General features: G+C 36.8%; 1 protein-coding gene across 8 annotated transcripts in view; it reads left to right on the top strand.

Annotated features, from left to right (window-relative positions):
* Window positions 1–16,003, top strand: part of ARSJ (arylsulfatase family member J) — a 92,792-nt gene extending 76,789 nt beyond the window's left edge. For 3 of the 8 annotated variants that reach the window (XM_054554389.2, XM_063723611.1, XM_063723613.1), the window contains 2 exons: window positions 1,040–2,406; window positions 2,503–4,390. In XM_054554389.2, coding sequence (XP_054410364.1) covers window positions 1,040–2,406; window positions 2,503–2,528 — 1,393 coding nt within the window. In that variant the 3' untranslated portion in view covers window positions 2,529–4,390. Of the gene's footprint in view, window positions 1–1,039; window positions 4,391–10,687; window positions 10,909–15,820 lie in introns of those variants that run through there. The other 5 variants (XM_063723609.1, XM_063723610.1, XM_054554388.2 and 2 more) reach the window with 3 other exon arrangements.
* The last annotated feature ends 3,755 nt before the right edge of the window (window positions 16,004–19,758 follow it).

Raw genomic sequence — 19,758 nt, 5'->3', positions numbered from 1 at the left:
GGAGATCGAGACCATCCTGGCTGATACAGTGAAACCCCGTCTCTAATTTAAAAAAAATACAAAAAAATTATCTGGGCGTGGTGGCAGGCGCCTGTAGTCCCAGCTACTTGGGAGGCTGAGACAGGAGAATGGCGTGAACCCGGGAGGCGGAGCTTACAGTGAGCCTAGATCACGCCACTGCGCTCCAGCCTGGGCGACAGAGCGAGACTCTGTCTCAAAAAAAAGAGTGAACTATTGTTTTACAATCAAACAGGAGATTTTTCTATAATTTTTCCTTGTATTTTTAGTACTTCAGAGTTAGCTTGAAATAAATGACCTCAGGAAACTATTTAGGAGCTAATGATTTAGAAGGCCCCTAGGTTAAAAGCAATAATAATAATAACACTCTGATTCTGTATATCTTTTCTCTTACCTTGTCAGTTTTCAGTCATGTAATTAAGAGATTAAAGTTTATTCAAATTAATTCCACTATAAGAACTTTAAAAGACTCTGAGGCTGGGCACAGTGGCTTCGCGCCTGTAATCGCAGCACTTTGGGAGGCCGAGGCAGGTAGATCACTTGAGGTCAGGAGTTCAAGACTAGCCTGGCCAACATGGTGAAACCTTGTCTCTACTAAAAATACCAAAAAAAAATCTGGGCATATTGGTGCATGCCTGTAATCCCAGCTACTGGAGAGGCTGAGGCAGGAGAATCACTTGAACCTGGGAGGTGAAAGTTGCAGTGAGCCGAGATCACGCCACTGCACTCCTGGGTGACGACCGTGACTCCGTCTCCAAAAGACTTTTGAGATAAGTGGCAAAATTTTAGTTTCAAAAGTACTGGTTTAGATTGAAATGTATTTCAAATGTTAAATAGGAAGTTAATTAGAGTAAGACTTGTGAGTAAACAGCAGAAACGCTGAATTGGTCATTTATCATTGGGGTCAATTATAATTTAACAATGATGCCCATAGAAACATTTTTTAATTTAGGGATCATTGTTTTATGTAGAATATCTCTTTTATCCTGCCCTGATAACAAATTTTTTCTCTTTTCTTAAGGTATCAGATACACACCGGACTTCAACATTCTATCATAAGACCTACCCAACCCAACTGTTTACCTCTGGACAATGCCACCCTACCTCAGAAACTGAAGGAGGTTGGATATTCAACGCATATGGTCGGAAAATGGCACTTGGGTTTTTACAGAAAAGAATGCATGCCCACCAGAAGAGGATTTGATACCTTTTTTGGTTCCCTTTTGGGAAGTGGGGATTACTATACACACTACAAATGTGACAGTCCTGGGATGTGTGGCTATGACTTGTATGAAAATGACAATGCTGCCTGGGACTATGACAATGGCATATACTCCACACAGATGTACACTCAGAGAGTACAGCAAATCTTAGCTTCCCATAACCCCACAAAGCCTATATTTTTATATATTGCCTATCAAGCTGTTCATTCACCACTGCAAGCTCCTGGCAGGTATTTTGAACACTACCGATCCATTATCAACATAAATAGGAGGAGATATGCTGCCATGCTTTCCTGCTTAGATGAAGCAATCAACAACGTGACATTGGCTCTAAAGACTTATGGTTTCTATAACAACAGCATTATCATTTACTCTTCAGATAATGGTGGCCAGCCTACGGCAGGAGGGAGTAACTGGCCTCTCAGAGGTAGCAAAGGAACATATTGGGAAGGAGGGATCCGGGCTGTAGGCTTTGTGCATAGCCCACTTCTGAAAAACAAGGGAACAGTGTGTAAGGAACTTGTGCACATCACTGACTGGTACCCCACTCTGATTTCACTGGCTGAAGGACAGATTGATGAGGACATTCAACTAGATGGCTATGATATCTGGGAGACCATAAGTGAGGGTCTTCGCTCACCCCGAGTAGATATTTTGCATAACATTGACCCCATATACACCAAGGCAAAAAATGGCTCCTGGGCAGCAGGCTATGGGATCTGGAACACTGCAATCCAGTCAGCCATTAGAGTGCAGCACTGGAAATTGCTTACAGGAAATCCTGGCTACAGCGACTGGGTCCCCCCTCAGTCTTTCAGCAACCTGGGACCGAACCGGTGGCACAATGAACGGATTACCTTGTCAACTGGCAAAAGTGTATGGCTTTTCAACATCACAGCCGACCCATATGAGAGGGTGGACCTATCTAACAGGTATCCAGGAATCGTGAAGAAGCTCCTACGGAGGCTCTCACAGTTCAACAAAACTGCAGTGCCGGTCAGGTATCCCCCCAAAGACCCCAGAAGTAACCCTAGGCTCAATGGAGGGGTCTGGGGACCATGGTATAAAGAGGAAGCCAAGAAAAAGAAGCCAAGCAAAAATCAGGCTGAGAAAAAGCAAAAGAAAAGCAAAATAAAGAAGAAGAAACAGCAGAAAGCAGTCTCAGGTTCAACTTGCCATTCAGGTGTTACTTGTGGATAAGCACAAATATTTCCTGTTTGGTTAAACTTTAATCAGTTCTTATCTTTCATCTGTTTCCTAGGTAAACCAGCAAATTTGGCTCGATAATATCGCTGGCCTAAGCGTCAGGCTTGTTTTCATGCTGTGCCACTCCAGAGACTTCTGCCACCTGGCCGCCACACCGAAAACTGTCCTGCTCAGTGCCAAGGTGCTACTCTTGCAAGCCACACTTAGAGAGAGTGGAGATGTTTATTTCTCTTGCCCCTTTAGAAAACGTGGTGAGTCCTGAGTTTGACTGCTGTGCTTCAGTCAACTGACCAAACACTGCTTTAAATTATAGGAGGAGAACAATAAACTATCATCCGCAAGCATGCTAATTTGATGGAAGTTACAGGGTAGCATGATTAAAACTACCTTTGATAAATTACAGTCGAAGATTGTGTCACCTCAAAGGCCTTGAAGAATATATTTTCTTGGTGAATTTTTGTATGTCTGTCATATGACACTTGGGTTTTTAAATTAATTCTATTTTTTATATATATATATGTTTCTTTTCCTGTGAAAAGCTGTTTTTCTCACATGTGAACAGCTTGCACCTCATTTTATCATGCATGAGGGAATGGCAGATAAGAATGTTTGAGCACACTGCCCACAATGAATGTAACTATTTTCTAAACACTTTAATAGAAGAACATTTCAGTATAAAAAACCTAATTTATTTTTACAGAAAAATATTATTTTGTTTTCATAAAAAGTTATGCAAATGACTTTATTTTATTTTTATTTCCTGCATACCATTAGAAGAATTTTATTTCATTTCTTCAAATTACCAAGCACTGTAATACTATAAATTAATGTAATACTGTGTGAATTCATAGACTATAAAAAACATCATTCAGAAAACTTTATAATCATCATTGTTCAACCAAGATTTTGAATGTAATAAGATGAATATATTCCTTACAAATTACTTGGAAATTCAATGTTTGTGCAGAGTTGAGACAACTTTATTGTTTCTATCATAAACTATTTATGTATCTTAATTATGAAAATGATTTACTTTATGGCACTAGAAAATTTACTGTGGCTTTTCTGATCTAACGTCTAGCTAAAATTGTATCATTCGTCCTAAAATATAAAAATCTTTACTAATAGGCAATTGAAGGAATGGTTTGCTAACAACCACAGTAATGTAATATGATTTTACAGATAGATGCTTCCACTTGGCTACGACATGGAGAAAGATGTTCCCATAATAATAAATAGCATTTATATTAGGTTGGTGCAAAAGTAGTTGTGGTTTTTCCCATTAAAAGTAATAACCTTACTCTTATACAAAGTGGACACTGTGGGGAGATACAGAGAAATGGAAGATATGGATCCTGCCTGGAGTAAGTAATCTTGCTTGGAAACCCCACATGCAGATGTCATGAGGAGAATTAAAGGAGTATTATCAGTAATGAAGTTTATCATGGGTCATCAATGAGCATAGATTGGTGTGGGTCCTGTAGACCCTGGTGTTTTCTTTGACGTGCCCTCTCCTAATGCAGAGGCCTCAAAGCTCACAGTATACACTTGAAAAGTCACAGATAGCTAGAATTGTGATCTTTGAAGGTATAACTGTGATCAGAAAATGTGTGTGGTGGTATGACAGCATACCATTAAATACATTTACATCACAGCTCAAAGGACTGCGATATAATCCATTTATATCACAGCTCAAAGGACTGTGATATAATCCATTTATATCGCAGCTCACAGTTTCTGAAAATGTATAAAAGAATCTGTAATCTAGTACTGAAATTACTAAATCGGGTAAAATGATTTAAAGGATTTTAATTTTAATATTTTATTTCTAGAATATATGGCTCCATTTTATTTTATAAAGTTGAATTTCCTAAAGTTTTTGTTTTGTCGACAGTATCTTTTAAATGAGTCTTAAAAATAAAGGCATATTGTTCATGTTTTTCTTTCCTGGTGGCACATAAATGTCTTAAAATAGATGGCATCTTATACATTTTTTTAAAATAGACATCTTTACACTAAAAAAGAGTTCTGAAGAAAGTAAGTTTGGGAGATGGTGGGTTAAAAAAAGTCAAAGGAGTCACTTTAATGCAGATTTTTCTTAGAATTTTTAAAATCTTAGCTTGTATTGTAACCCTGACAGAAGGAAAATGTTATACAGTATTTCATAATTTCACCACAAAACTGCTCTCTGTGGCACAATGCACAGGACTAGGGTTCTGAGGAACTATACTGTTATTGGAAACATAGTGTAAACATAGAATCTTCTAGAAGTTCCTAGAAAGACAAAAAAAGAAGCAAAGAGGCAAATTAGGATTATGAAATACCAGTAGGTATCACCTATTGTGATGTAATTCTAAGTTCTCTATAAATGATTATAATCTTCTCAGTGAAAAGAATTTAGCCCACAGCGTTCTACTGGAAATGGCTTCATGGATGTTGATCACTGTTTTAGAGAGTGCCTGCCACCTGCCCAGGGCTCTAGGCAGGATGTGGTTTACGAGAAGTCTCAGTGTCTTGCCCTCAAGAAATTAAAATATAATCTAATAGTCATGTGTAAGTCATGAAAAAAATGTTTCTAAAAATGCTGTCAGCAAATCACTAGGAATTTCAAGATGGCCAGGAAGGAAAACACTGTGTCCTTGAGTTTTGTGCCCTAATCACTGACGCCATGTTAATATGGGGGATTCATTCTCAGGTGTTAGTTTCCTAAACTGTGATCTTCAGGATGCGTTTCTAGGCTGCCTGTGGTTCTTTCAAGTGTCAACTGCACCTCTTTTAAACCTCTGATCTTTCTTAGGGTTTCAAAAGAAACTCTCATTAGCTTTGTCAGAAAATAATTTTTGAATATGGCTATGTTTCTGGGTTGAGAAGGGATATAAAAACATTTTTTTCCAATAAAAACATCAACAACAAAAACATTTGTAGTACCTTTCAGCCAGTGAAAACATCTACCTCAGGTCTGTCAAGTGTCAAGTCTAACTAAAGAACTTGTTTCATCTGTTTTTACATACTCTTTCTTCCTTTTTTCTAAAAATTGAATGGATATTTTTGTTTTCTTGACCAGGCCCCTTTTAAAATTCTCAAGAACAGAGGAACACTGTCATTGATAGTTGAATAATAATACTTTTTTGTACTTTCAACATTCCTCTGTGAGAATATACCATATTAGTGCGCACATCTCCACATTATTTCTTTATGTTACTGAACCGTACTTTATTATATAGATATGCCATTTTTTATCTTTTCACTTGTTAATGGACACTTGAGTTGTTTCCAGGTTTAAGCTAATATAACTAAAAATGCTATGTATTTTCACGTGCAGGTGTTTCTTGATTTTCTAAGGCACATGAATTTCGCATCAGGATCAGCTTCCTAAGCATTTTATTCATACCATTTTTGAACATGCAGATTGTGAATTTGTCAGTAGTAGAATGTGTGATGTTGGCAGGAAAAAATTTCCTTGCCAAAAGCAGCACAATTCGTCTATGGTAAACTAATAGCTAAATTGTTTCCTCATACAATGACTTCATAGAATTCATTCATTCATTCAACAAATACTTGCTGAATCTTACTCTCTCAGGCAGTGTTCTAGGATCTTGGGATATATCGGTGTATGAAATGAATAAAAATTCTTACCCTTGGGCAGGTTATCTTCTAGCTGAGTGAAGCAGACAATAAATAATAAACATAACTAATTATAACATTATATACCATATAAAGTAGTGTGAAAAAGAGTAGATCAGGCTAAGGGGAGGATTCACTCTACACCAAGTTTATCCATCCATTCATTCAGCATTTGTTAAGTGCCCCCATGTAATGGTGTGTGTCGGGATGTGATGGCAACTGACATCACGTAGAGTCCTTGCCTTCGGGTAGTGCCCCTACCTTCAAGTAGTGCACATTCTCCTAGAAGATGCAGCCATGAACCCAATAATCAAACACTTCATCTCCGCCATCCTCCCACCACGGCTACCCCACTTTCCTGCTTGATCTTTCTCATTAGCATTTAATATGCTTCAGATTTTACTCACAAGTTTTCCTTATTGTCTGTTTCATTCCCCTAGAATATAAACTTCTTAAGAAAAGTGATTTCTGTAAGTTCTGTTTACATATGCATGGCCAGTATATAAAATGATGTCCTACTTATACTTAGTACTCAATGTTTCTGAGTGAATACATAAGATAATCACATTTATCCATATGTTCAACCACATTTGCCTAAGTTTCCACTTTCTATTTCTGGTACAGGGATTTCATTGTTGAAAAATAGAACTAATCATCCTTAATACCTTTAACAGCAATGATATGAAATGCAGAAATTTCTAACACTATAAATAACTAACTCTAATAATGTATAGTTATAGCAACATGGTGTTACAGCAAAAGCGAAGCAAAAATTACACAAAATTGAGACCAAATTTTATCTATCATCTTTATTACATAACAGGATAGAACATGATTATTCTAACACTACTTGGAATATTACAGAATACATTAGCTTAAATGAGTTCCCAGAAAAAAGAGATGAGGGCTTAAATTGTCAATAATTTTTTGTACCGAATCGTGAAAGGAAAAAAATATAATTAGAAAATAAACCTCTATGTCTTCATAGAATTATAAAGCCAAATGGAACATACCTCACGTCCTTGTGTTATTTTATTACAAACCTCTCCAATTTGGCAGAGCAGAAATTCTGCTTTTTTAAAGATATATTTTTCTTAAATATTTTACTAGTCATAGCATCTCTGTGAATTTGGTTGATTCATTGGTTAAACATGGTATTATTTAAAGCACAGAACCTGAATGTTGCCTTTGGGGATTAGGTAGATTTGAACATATTTACCTAACTTTCAATTTCATATCTATGATTTGAAATTGCCTTGTGCTCAAATTTACTGCAATCCTATAACATTTTTTGTCAGTTGTTTTATGCAATTTTAGATAAAATCAATCCCAATAATTGAAAAACAAACAAGAGAATAACAAAGGCTTATTAGAAATGTCTACCTATCCACTCTTTGTAGAAATTCTTCAGCCAATAATTATAAGTAGACAGCATCTTATTGCATAATCAAAGAAAAGTAAAATTTGTCTTTCAGTATAAAAATCCAAAAATAATTTTTAATATCACTTCTGTCGTATTAATCTCTCTAGAAACAATGCTTTAAGAATTAAAGTCCTTCAACTTTGAGAATTATGAACAGGGAATACCTTCAGCTGACCTTCTAAATCCTAAACAACTGTGAGAAAAAAACCTTTTTATAACCAAGGTTTTTAAAAAACTCTTGATTTAATTTAGTATCCGAAACCATATTTTTTATGTCATCATCACCAGAATTTCCAGAGGCTCCCTTTGGGCAAATAGCGTTAAGTCCTCAGTCAGAGAGTTATTCTGTCTCAAAGGCAAATCCCACTAAAACTTCTCTATCTTTAGCTATTCTTAATTAAATAATCCCCTCTAGCACCTATGAGGCGGGGAATTACAAGCATAAAAAGTCCTGCAATTATTTCTACTATACAGTCAGACACAGTAGCAACAAAACAATACAGTGTTTTATTAAACTTTTTTTTTTCCTTTCTCCAAGTTTTGCTCCAAGTCCTAACAGTTAACATAGTGTTTCAGAGATTAAGGTCACAGCTGCTGAGGAATCCTGCTCTCTCCCAGCTGGGAGCAATGGCGGCTTCAGTGGCAGTGGAGACTAGGTGAGGCGGGTGGGTGGAGAGGTTTTTCCCCTTACCTTTTTATTTGGCCCCTTGCGTCTGCACTTCTCAGCATCCCGGCTGTGCTAGAGCTATTTCTTTCTGAACTCATACGCAACCATAACTCCGCATTTTACTTTCTTGGCACCCTTCTCCATACCCGAGTCCCACATCCGTTTCTGCCACAGAACTAGGCACATTATACCTATGTCCAACAGAGGTATCAACAAGTGAATTCCTCCCTTCCAAAGTTCTCCCAGCATAAAGGGATGAGTGTGTAGAGCTATCTCCGCCTTCTGGTGACGAGAAGACCTGAGCCCCACCCCAAAACCTTCAAGGAGCTGAGATCAGAGTGGGAGTGAGCGATCAGGAAGCCAACAAAGTGTTCCCACCTGAGTAAGTGAGATACCGCTCCCTTCAGGTCCAAGCAGTTTAGCAGCTGCAATGTCCAAAGCCAGCTTCAACTTTGGGAACTAATTAATCCTTTCTCTTTCTGCCTAGAAGAGAGAGCAGTGAACAAGGTAACTTCTATTTGGGATCTATCCAAAGCCTACCTTGGGTATTTCTTCTCCTCTTACATAGAAGAGTGAACAACATAGATTTCTAACATTCTCTACCCACCCACCCAAAGCCCAACGTTGAGAATTCCTAGACCCTTTCTTCTCTTGCTAGGAAGAGAGGGCAAAAACTAAAAGCCTTCTCTAAAACCTAAAACGATTTGGGCTGCTTGCTCCAACCTACCCCCAGCCTTCGACCAACAATTGTCTTCCAATCCTTTCAATCTGTCTGCTGTTGGCTCTTGCTGTCTTCTTTCAAATCCTGTTAGCCTGGTGGCCATCCTCTATCTCTTTCAGAAAACTACGTTTCAAACAGGATCTCATTCTTGTCAGTAAACTTGGTAAGTTTTTATGATCTGTATTTATTCCTTGTTATCCTGAATGCAAGCATGCAGTTTCTGGAACTCAGAGTCATCATTGTTCATTACAGCAATAACTGCAGCAGTGTCGCACAGGTGATGCAAGGAGAGCCACGTGTTTAGGACTACATGTACAGGGGTGGCATCATAGGAGAGGAAGCCTAAAATTGTGAATCTGGAAATATATATATATATAAAATGCCCTCCCTCTCCTCCCTTCCTGAGAGAGAAACATTTGCTCCCTGGTCTTTTACAATCCTTTGGACTGTAAATGAATGTTCTGAAGAAAAGAGAGGGGAAAGTACCCCAAAATGCAAGCTGTTGGCTCTGACAGAAGTTAAGTTTTATTACTCTTTAAGAACAGATAATTCCCTAACACCCTTTAACGTCCAAGCTTGTCCTTTAACCCAGGTGCCAGTAACATTTGTCAGAAAGTCTTAACTATGCAGAAACATGAGAATATTCACTTTCTGACATAGATCGGTGGTTGCAGATGGAAGTTGGAGCATGGACTGACAGAAAACAGGAATGAGGGAAACTTCAGGGTAAAGGAGGTACCTTAAAACTGAATCATAGGGATGATTGCATAACTGCAGAATGTACTAAAAAATCACTGAACTGTATAGTTACAATGGGCAACTGTATGACATGTAAATTATTCCTCAAAAAAGCTGCTAAATCCAAGCCACTGGCTAGAATAATTATTCACAGTAAATATAACAAAAAGTCCCCAGAATATATAATGAACTCCTACAAATCAATAAGAGAAAATAATGGAAAGGTTCCTCACAAAAGGTGATACACAAATGTACAATAAATATATGAAAATGTGCTCAAAATCATTAGGCATTAGAGAAATGTAAATTAAAATCGTAATGCTATGCCACTACATTTATATCAGAAAGGCTAAAGTGAAAAAGATAATACCAAGTGTTGGTAAGTATGTGGAACAACTGAGTGGGAGTGTTGGTGAGAGTGTAAACTAATATAACCACACCAGAAAACGTTTTGGCTGTATCCATGAAAGTTTAACATTTATATCCCTATAACCCAGAAATTTCATTCCTAGGAATGTACCCTGGAGAAATGCTTGTATAGATATTCACCAAAAGTCATGTAAAGGTATAATTCATAGAAGCACTATTTATAGTATCCTAACACTGAAAAGCACCCTCAATTATTCATCAGCAAGAGAATGAGTAAATAAATTGTGATATTCTCATATAATGGAGTGTTATTCTATTGAGGGGGATGTGTTGAGGGGTTACTAGAAGGGGCACAAGTGGGGCTTCTGGGGTTCTGCTAATATTTTTATCTCTGTGCTGTTTGTGGGTATATGTTCAGTTTTCTAAAATTCATTAAGCTATATAGCTGGAGTTTATGTACTTCCCTGTGTTTGTTATACTTCTCACGACTACCGGAGTCTATATATATATATATGTGACATAGCAATTCCACCCCCAGATATTTGCCCAAATCCAGGAATAAAATTAATACATGCCTAGCAGAGTGTCTTGCACACTGTAGCATTCAATTAACATGAAACACAGAACAAAAAAGCCTAATTTACCCACGCTATGTTTCTTTTTCTTTTTTTTTTTTAATCATATTAACCAACATGCAGAAATTCCTGGGACCTAAATATCCAGCCCCAATACATGTTATAGAAGACTACCACCAGGGGACATGCTAGCAGGTTTGTTTCAACAGGTTGAAGCTGAATGTAATTAATTTTATAATTTTTAATAGTTCAAATCCAGTTTTTTTAAATTAAATTATGAAACAAAGGTGATGTCAATAATCATATTGAATGTTAAGTGCAATAAAATCTGCATATGCACTGAATTCAAAATTGAGTCATGTCCAATATTACAGTCTAACCTCAATTCCTATCAAATAAATTAAAAAATAGTGGGTCCCATATTTATTGCTTTCTGATTATAGGGTCTTCTACGGAGGTAACATGATTCCCCTTGAATTCTTCTCTATTGTTCTTATCTTTGCAGTGACTATCCTTGTATTTCTCTGCATTGCTCCACTCCACCCCATCACTATTTCCTCTGCCTATTCATCTCTCCCTGCTTCTCTGGCTCTTTTCTCTTTGTCATCTTTATTTTCCCTTCTCCCTCTTTCAGTAATTATAATCTCTTTAATATTTTTAAAAACCAAACTCATATGTTGAAATTAATAAATTAGAGTCTCTGTATCTATCGTTAAACAATCTTTGGGCAAACTTTTATACTAGGATGCATATTTCCACATAGCCACTTACATTCCAGCCTAATCTAAGAGTGAAAATGACTGTTGACCAGAAATTAATACTTTTACTAATAGTCAAAAATAGTGATCATATTTCAACAATAGATAACTTTATTTACTATTACCAGAAAAATTCTTAATTATCTTTGTGTGTATATATTTAATTATAATCACACTTGATTGGATTAGAGTTTCCAACTAATTATTGCTGTTAGTGGCTATTAAATAAGAAAATGTGTTTGCAGCTCAAACATTTGTCTTGTTATGTTTCCTAGTGGAAAAAGGCATATACTGACAGGATGCCAATTTGTTTAAAGTGAATTCATGTGACTACCCTGCACAATAAAATAATATACAAGGCTGTGCTTTGTGAATTATGAGTTATATTAGTGAATATCATTTCCTGATTGCCTGCATTTTTCCTATTTTATATACATGATCATTTTTGTAAGTAAAATTAATATAAAATTTAAATACTTGTGAACAAAGATGTAGCACTGTTTTCTATTAAACTACACTAATCCTTTCAAGCAAAAAGTAGTTTATTAAATCATATTATACTAATATGGTGTTGATGCGTTTGTCATATTACCTAATTAACACTGTGTTATGGGAGAATTTTTGTAGCATATATTTTGAATTATTTTTAATTGTCTTAAGATAACTGAATTTGAAGAAATAATAGCTATTTGTTATCTGACTTCACTTGTAAATTTTGCCTACTCAGTCTTACTAAAAACAAAGTAAAAATTTTAATAAACTTCAGGCTATTAATATACTATATTTCTCCTTTTCCCTCTAACCACCTTCTGACCATTATTTCTACTATAAATTATTTTGTTTTCTTTACAATTCAGAAATAAATCTTGCTTTTCATCAAGATTTATTTGTTGTGAACAATTCATTATGAAACAATACTGTGAAAAATGTTCTAATTTCCTTATAACTTGTTATTAATGCTAATTTACTCCATGATTTATTTAACCTTTAAAGCATCTTTCTCTTTTGACATTTATCTTTAAAATCCCTTTGTAAGCAGCTGTTTACTGAGTTGAAGCATTTTATTAGCTTATTTGGATGCTGTACATGCTCATGAAATACTGCCAAATAAATCCTTGAAAATTTACCTGGGAGTTGCTGTCTTTTCTCTTACACTAAAAAGTATTGTCTATACATTTCTGAAACCTGACTTCTAAAGTCTGTCATTTCAATTAACTATTCTCAAATGATCTAACGTGCCTTTATCCTAGAGAATGTACTGTTAGTAGTGTTCCTATTATTATTTATTTTTTCTTTAGAGAACTTTGAAGTATCCTTCAAGATACGATTCTACTATAGCTCTTATAAATAATAGCAATAGGGTAAAATTTGTCCTATTTTAGTCATTCACCTAGCTCTCACCTCACATTCACAGCATGAGTTGTCTTTGAAATTCTCTAGTAGCAGGGATTAAGCCAGCATTACAGAATGAACTCCATATAATTGTGTGTGAAAAGAGAGAAAATGCCAATTACATAAAAACATCAATAACTTCATTTCATTTATTTTGCTCCCTTTCTCCAGATCAAACAGGCAATCTTGATATATAAGAGAAACCAAAATAGGAAGCTAGAGGCTTCATGTTGCTGGTATCCTCTACAGAGGAAAAAAACAACAACAAAACACCAATGTTTTATTAGTCAGACCAGGTTTTTCGGGGTTTTTTTAAGATGAGAAAAATGACAACTTTGCAGGAAAGCTGTGGTGCTCTTAGACCAGCCATTTGTACAGAGGCTTAGTTTTCTACAAAAAGAGAGAGTTGGACTAAATCAAAACAAGGCAGCAAAAGGCAAAATTGATTTTTCACAAATCATAGTGTTTAAAAATAGATGTCACTGATCCCCTCGAGCTTGATGCATCCCATCTGAGTCCCACCTGAGACTAACCTCATCCTTTGGCTGTAGGTGGTTAACAGAGCAACAAAGAATAAAGAGCCTGAAATCAATCAAATGATGAGTTCAACCTTACCTCTCCTCTCAATACCTCACACTTATTCTCCAGCCTGGAGAGACTCATAGCCAGGGAAGTTGCTGTACCTATGTGTTTATAAAAATATAAAATGAAAAGTACCTAAGTGCAAATTATGGTAGAATATTATTGCTAATAATAGAAATATATTATTCTTACTTATCATAGTTAATGAAAGTACAATTGCTAACAGACATATTTAAACATCATGTTAAACACATTACTGTATAAGAGGCATTAGCTTAAAGTCATTAAAGCTTATGAGTAGATTAAAATGTTTTTAAAACTGCTATAGGTGACTAATCAAAGTTACTGGGAGTCAAATTTCAGCTCAGAATAAGAAAGAACTTTCTAGCGAAACTGCAGCTTTCAGTGGAATGTGGTGTCATCTGAAGACAATGTGTTTCCTCATACTGAAAGAAACCTAATAGAAGTAGAATCATTGTATGCCTGGAAGATATCCAGTCTCCACATGCTAATAAACTAGAGAAGCATCCAGAGCATAGACTGCTGTGAGACCTTGAGTCAAAAGCCGCCTTACACAAGCAACCAGAAAAAAATGAGCTCCCACTGTTTCCAGTTGGAAATGCAGAAATCACCCATCTTCTACCTTGATCTCGCTGGGAGCTGCAGACCGGAGCTGTTCCTATTCAGCCATCTTGGAAGCCCCAACCACTTTTTTAATTTGAGCTTTTTCCATTTTTTATATGGTTTGGCTGTGTCTCCACCCAAATCTCATCTTGAATTGTAGTTCTTATAATCCCCATGTGTCATGGAAGGGATCGGGTGGGGGTAATTGAATCATGGTGGCAGTTACGTCCATGCTGTTCTCATGATAGTGAGTGAATTCTCATGAGATCAGATGGCTTTATAAAAGGCTTTCCCCCCAACTTTGCTCTGCACTTCTCCTTGCTGCTGCCATGTGAAGAAGGACATGTTTGCTTCCCCTTCTGCGATGATTGTAAGTTTCCTGAGGCTTCCCCAGCCCTGCAGAACTGTGAATCAATTAAACCTCTTTCCTTTATAAATTATCCTGTTTAGGGTATTTCTTCATAGGAGTGTAAGAATGAACTAATACAGTTTCTGTTTTTGGAGTGTTTTTTTTTTATGGAGTTTCACTTTTGTTGCCCAGGCTGGAGTGCAATGACGCAATCTCAGCCACTGCAACCTCTGCCTCCCAGGTTCAAGTAATTCTCCTGCCTCAGCCTCCCAGGTAGCTGGGATTGCAGGCACCCACCACCATGCCCAGCTAATTTTTTGGATTTTTAGTAGAGACACGGTTTTACCATGTTGACCAGGCTAGTCTCAAACTCCTGACCTCAGGTGATCCTCCCGCCTCAGCCTCCCAAAATGCTGGGATAACAGGTGTGAGCCCTGGTGCCCCGCCTGATACAGTTTTATAATGGAATCATGTCTGCTTTAACAGACAACTTCTTTGAATTTAATTTAATCATTTTTATTTTCTTTTCTGATGTTACCTCATACACTGGGCCCTGAGAAGCCTTCTCACAGCCCAGGGCCTCCTCCCCAGCCTTGCCCTTTTCCATGTCACCTCTGATATTGCTAAAAGTATTCTTGTTTTTGATAACATCAAGATATTTAAAGCCCATTCTTATTTATCTGATCTTAAAACATTGAATCAGCTATACTTCAAAAAGCCCAGGTTTTTAGGAATAAAGAATATGAGAAACCATGATATTGACATTAGCTTATACATCAAACTCTTCCAAGACTATAGGTGGCAGGAAGAGGGACACCAGATGACCCAAGAAGTGTCTGCTTGAATATTAAAGCATGTTGAACATTGGAATAGGAAAGTATGTTCACAAATAACAATGATGTACAATATTTTAGCTTTTCCAAAATGATAAAAAATGAACAAAAGTGAACTTTTATGACAGTAATGTTTTTTAGCCTATTGAAATGAATCATATACGTCCACTAGAGTTTTCTGGAAAAGAAGAATAGGAAATCAGTTAACAATAGTGTTGGCCAAAAAAGAATTCTGCATTCCTCTTTTATATATTCAAACCTGAAGAATGCAACTTGAGGAACTTAAATTAAGATTTGTTTCTTTCCATGAATGATAGGGTTTTTAAATAGGTGGGTTGGGAAAGACATCCTATGCATTTTAATCAGTTAATTACTTTAGAAAAAAAATGCAAAATTAGTAATTGAGGGAACCAAGATCTCAGGTGACAATCTAAAATTCTGTGGTCATAAGTAATATCCCACCACAAAGATAAGTCAACCCTTGCGTTTTTATCACCACACAACAGTTAAAATCTAAGCCTCTGTCACATCAATTATCTGGCCAAATAGCCAGTGGAAAAGTAAAAGGTCAAAGTAATTTGAAAAGAGTTTCACGAATGTTTGCTTTTGAATAATACATAAGGTAACAGGTATTTTCAAAATGAAGCTCCAGGAATGTATCTTGAAGACACAGTTCTTCCATAAAATAAAACTTTTAAAAATGATTTCTCTTTTTCAGGGTGTGGCTTTGTGGAACTGTGAAAAGTATTGCCCTTTGTTTTAACTTCATCTGGAAACTTCAGGAACAGACCAACTATTGCTAATCCAGCTGGAAGCAATTTATATGATACAGATACTTGTGATAAACCCTCCCCAGAGAGCTTGTTAAGTTGTTGCACCAGGCAAGAGTCATTCATAAACCTCAGCTGTGTTTTCAAGAGCTATTGTTTCTCCCAATTACAGCAACTACAGGTTTAATAAATTCATTCATAGATATATACTGAGCATTACCTCAAAGTCAATCTTCATTTTGTTCTAACTACTCTTTGCTTTTCAATAATTGAGAATTTTGTCAATAGATAAGGCTGTTGTCATAATTTTAAATCAGAATTTCTCAATTTCTTTGTTTTCTAAAGAAATATAATGGTTTTGAAAGATACTGGACTTGACATGAATTTGAGAAGTTCATCTATACATCAATCTTAAAAGACAAAAGTCTGAAATTAACTATTAGTATGAAATCAGTAAGAACTCCTGAATAAATAAACATTAAGTAAAAACAAATCTTACTAAACTTTGGCCATCAGATGAGAAGGAGACCTTAAATTGATTTTTTACTTAATTATACTTTTGGATCAATATTCTATGTGGAAGTAGCTTGCCATTTTCTTATACTAATATATAGAAAGACTGGATTACAATACTTTGCATAGCTACCCAAAATTTATATTATTATTATACTAAACTGGTTAAGAAACAGAGAGACTAGAAATGAAAATTTAAAAAGAATTTTCCCTCTAAGTTCGAAGTAGTGTAGAATAGGATACATCTCAGAAGCATAAAATTGAATTCATAAAGGAAATTAACAGCCCAGAATCTCTCAGGTTGAATGGCTCTCTTCACAACTCATTCAGAACAACTGTGCAACTAGAATAATAATCTTACCCATTGATATGATTTGGCTGTGTTCCCACCCAAATCTCACCTTGAGTTGTAATAATTCTCATGGGTCAAAGTCAGGGCCAGGTGGAAATAATTGAATCATGAGGACAGTTTCCTCCATACTGTTCTCGTGGTAGTGAGTAAGTCTCATGAGATTTGACGGTTTTATAACGGAGAGTTTACCCGCACAAGCTCCCTTGCCTGCTGCCATGTAAGATGTATCTTGTTTTCCTTTTGTCATAATCGTGAGGCTTTCTCAGCCATGTGGAACTGTAAGTCAATAAAACCTCCTTCCTTCATAAATTGCCCAGTCTTGGGTATGTCTTTATTAGCAGAATAAAAACAGACTAATACACCTGTATTTAACTGCACAAGCCTTACCTTTATGGTTCATTTATAATATTATTTATATTTTTATACTATCTCCAACAACCAGTTTTCCATATTTGAAAACTTAAATTGTCATTACAAATGTTAGTTTTAATATGGTACAGAGAATTCAATGATGTTAGTTATATGCTAATATTTATGCAAATGAAAATTTTTGTTCTTTGATGATAAGTTATGTCACTATAGCACTGTTGTAGAATACTGGTAGAAAACTTTCTTATTGTCCCAGAATTAATGCCTAGAATCCACAGTCTAAAGCCAAATAATGCAAATGCATTTTCTGATTTTCCCGGAATTGATTAAACAATCCACAGTCTAATGTCAAGTAATGTAAAATTCTAAAGTCGGAAAACTACCAGCTGTGGGCTCAATCACATTCAAGAGAGGCTTGCTAAGGGGCACTATTTCAGCACAGTTGGAGCTCTTCATCATTCCAACCCTTTACTTCCTGACTTCCTCTGGACTATATAAAATGAAGGCAGGCTAGAAGTCATTACTGACGGGAATGAGAATTTGTGGAGCAGCTTCTCTTACTCCTGCCATTGGTGAGAAGCATCCAATATATTCTCTCTCATCCTACAAGATGGAGGATGCCAAAACCATTACCCCTTTCACTAAGTTGTGACTACTGATCATCCCTTGTGTGAAATTTCCTAACTACTGAGCCGGCAGGATATCTGGTGCCCTAGACTTACAGCTGCTAATGAGAGAAAAGAAAGTCAAGAAAGATACTGAGGAGAGAAAACAGCAAGAAGGTGGGGAGGTAACCTGTATGCCTGTTCTGTTGTATGGCAAGGATACAGATATTTCTGACAATCACCTTAGGTGCTGGTTAGAAATTAATTTATCAGGCCAGGCGCGGTGGCACACGCCTGTAATCCCAGCACTTTTGCGGGGGCCGAGGCGAGTGGATCATGAGGTCAGGAGTTCAAGACTAGCCTGGCCAAGATGGTGAAACCTCGTCTGTACTAAAAATACAAAAAAAATTCGCTGGGCGTGGTGGCAGGCACCTGTAATCCCAGCTACTCAGGAGGCTGAGGCAGAGAATTGCTTGAACCTGGGAAGTGGAGGTTGCAGTGAGCCAAAATCATGCCACTGCCACTGCACTACAGCCTGGGTGACAGAGCGAGACTCCGTCTAAAAAAAAAAAAAGAAATTAATTTATCAGTAAGATACATTAATTCACTTCAAGAGAGCTACTAGAAGAGAAAATTCTGAACACAAAGTAATAGAATGCCCCTCCCACAGCAGAAATGAGCAGGTTAAGTGGTTAAGCCTCAGCTGACTCTCCCAAGCTAGGGAACTATAAAGGGTAAGGCTTCCTTAGAACCCTTCACAGAACCAACAAACATCTACCCTTTAGAAAACCAGCAGTTGAATGCCTACCATAGAAGTGTGGCTGCAAAAAAACAGAAAAGGATAAGTAATCTACCTCATGGTGCGTTTGCTTAAGTAATGGAAGAGCAATTTCAACGAACAAAATAAACATCAGCTAATCAACTATGGGCAGTTGCATATGGAAACGCCTTTTTGACCCTTCTTCCTTCCCACCCCAGCACCAGAGAACTAAGTCCTGGAAAAGGAACAAGGTTGTGAGAAATTGTTTTCTCTACCTCCACTGTAAGCAGAAGTTCCAAGCCACTGGGCCCTGAGGAAAGGAGAATTTAATTTAATTTGATTTCTGCTAACTTTGTTTATGACTTATTTCTTCATGTTTTTAATGGTATTTTGTTGTGAGATGATACTCACTGGAACTCTAAAAATTGCCTGGAAATTGTTTAAGTTCTTTCCCCCATAGCAGGTTTGTCTCCTTTTGCCAAGCTCATGGGACCATCACCAATTCAGAATCACTTTAACTTAATTATTGACTTGGATTTTGAAGTCACATGGCAATGTGATTCTTGCCTCATACCTATGTATGTAAGGGCTTCTGATTAGGAGTTTAAAGGATTTTCATTGTTTTTGTATTTGTTTTTAATTTTACATTCTGTTCTACCCAAAGTCAAGATGTTTTAATATGTACCTGGGATTTGTTTTAATCAGGTATGATAAAATGACGGACATGGAGATAACTGCCTTGAAAGAAGAGTTTATTGCTCACAGTCCCCCAGAGGATAGGGCATGCCACACCATGCAAAGCCACTTGGGGAAGCACCAGGGTCAATTAGGGGACAGAAGGGACAAAGGGAAACATGGGCAAAAGCCGTGATTGTGTTGTTTGTTTGTTTGTTTTCAGGAACAAAGGGAGTAGGCAAGCTGAGCAAGTACAAGATTGAAATTGTTTTTAAAATTTCAGCAGGCCTTGGGCTATAGTGGTGGTCTCTAGTTACCTAGTACCTGGTTGGTGATTTAGAGCAGGGAGAATATTGGTATGGTGTGTGAGAGTTAATAAAGGAGGTGGCTGAAGGTAGAGACGGGATTGTTTGGCTTGCATATGAAAGGTATGCTCATAGGCAAGTTGTTCGCTATCTCTAGCAATTAGCTATCATTGGAAGGGACAGTCTCTCCAAGATCAGCAAGACCCCAAGATATCAAAGCATGATAAAATATAAAAATGCATAATTAATATTGCAAGGAGACAGACAAGTGTTAACATTTCCTCTGCAAGGGTGTTTTCCCTCAAGT

The sequence above is a fragment of the Pongo abelii genome, chromosome 3 (assembly GCF_028885655.2).
Source record: "Pongo abelii isolate AG06213 chromosome 3, NHGRI_mPonAbe1-v2.0_pri, whole genome shotgun sequence".
Taxonomy (NCBI): Eukaryota; Metazoa; Chordata; class Mammalia; order Primates; family Hominidae; genus Pongo; species Pongo abelii.
The sequence above is the reverse complement of the archived record's forward strand: the minus strand, read 5'-3'. Positions and strand labels throughout refer to the sequence as shown.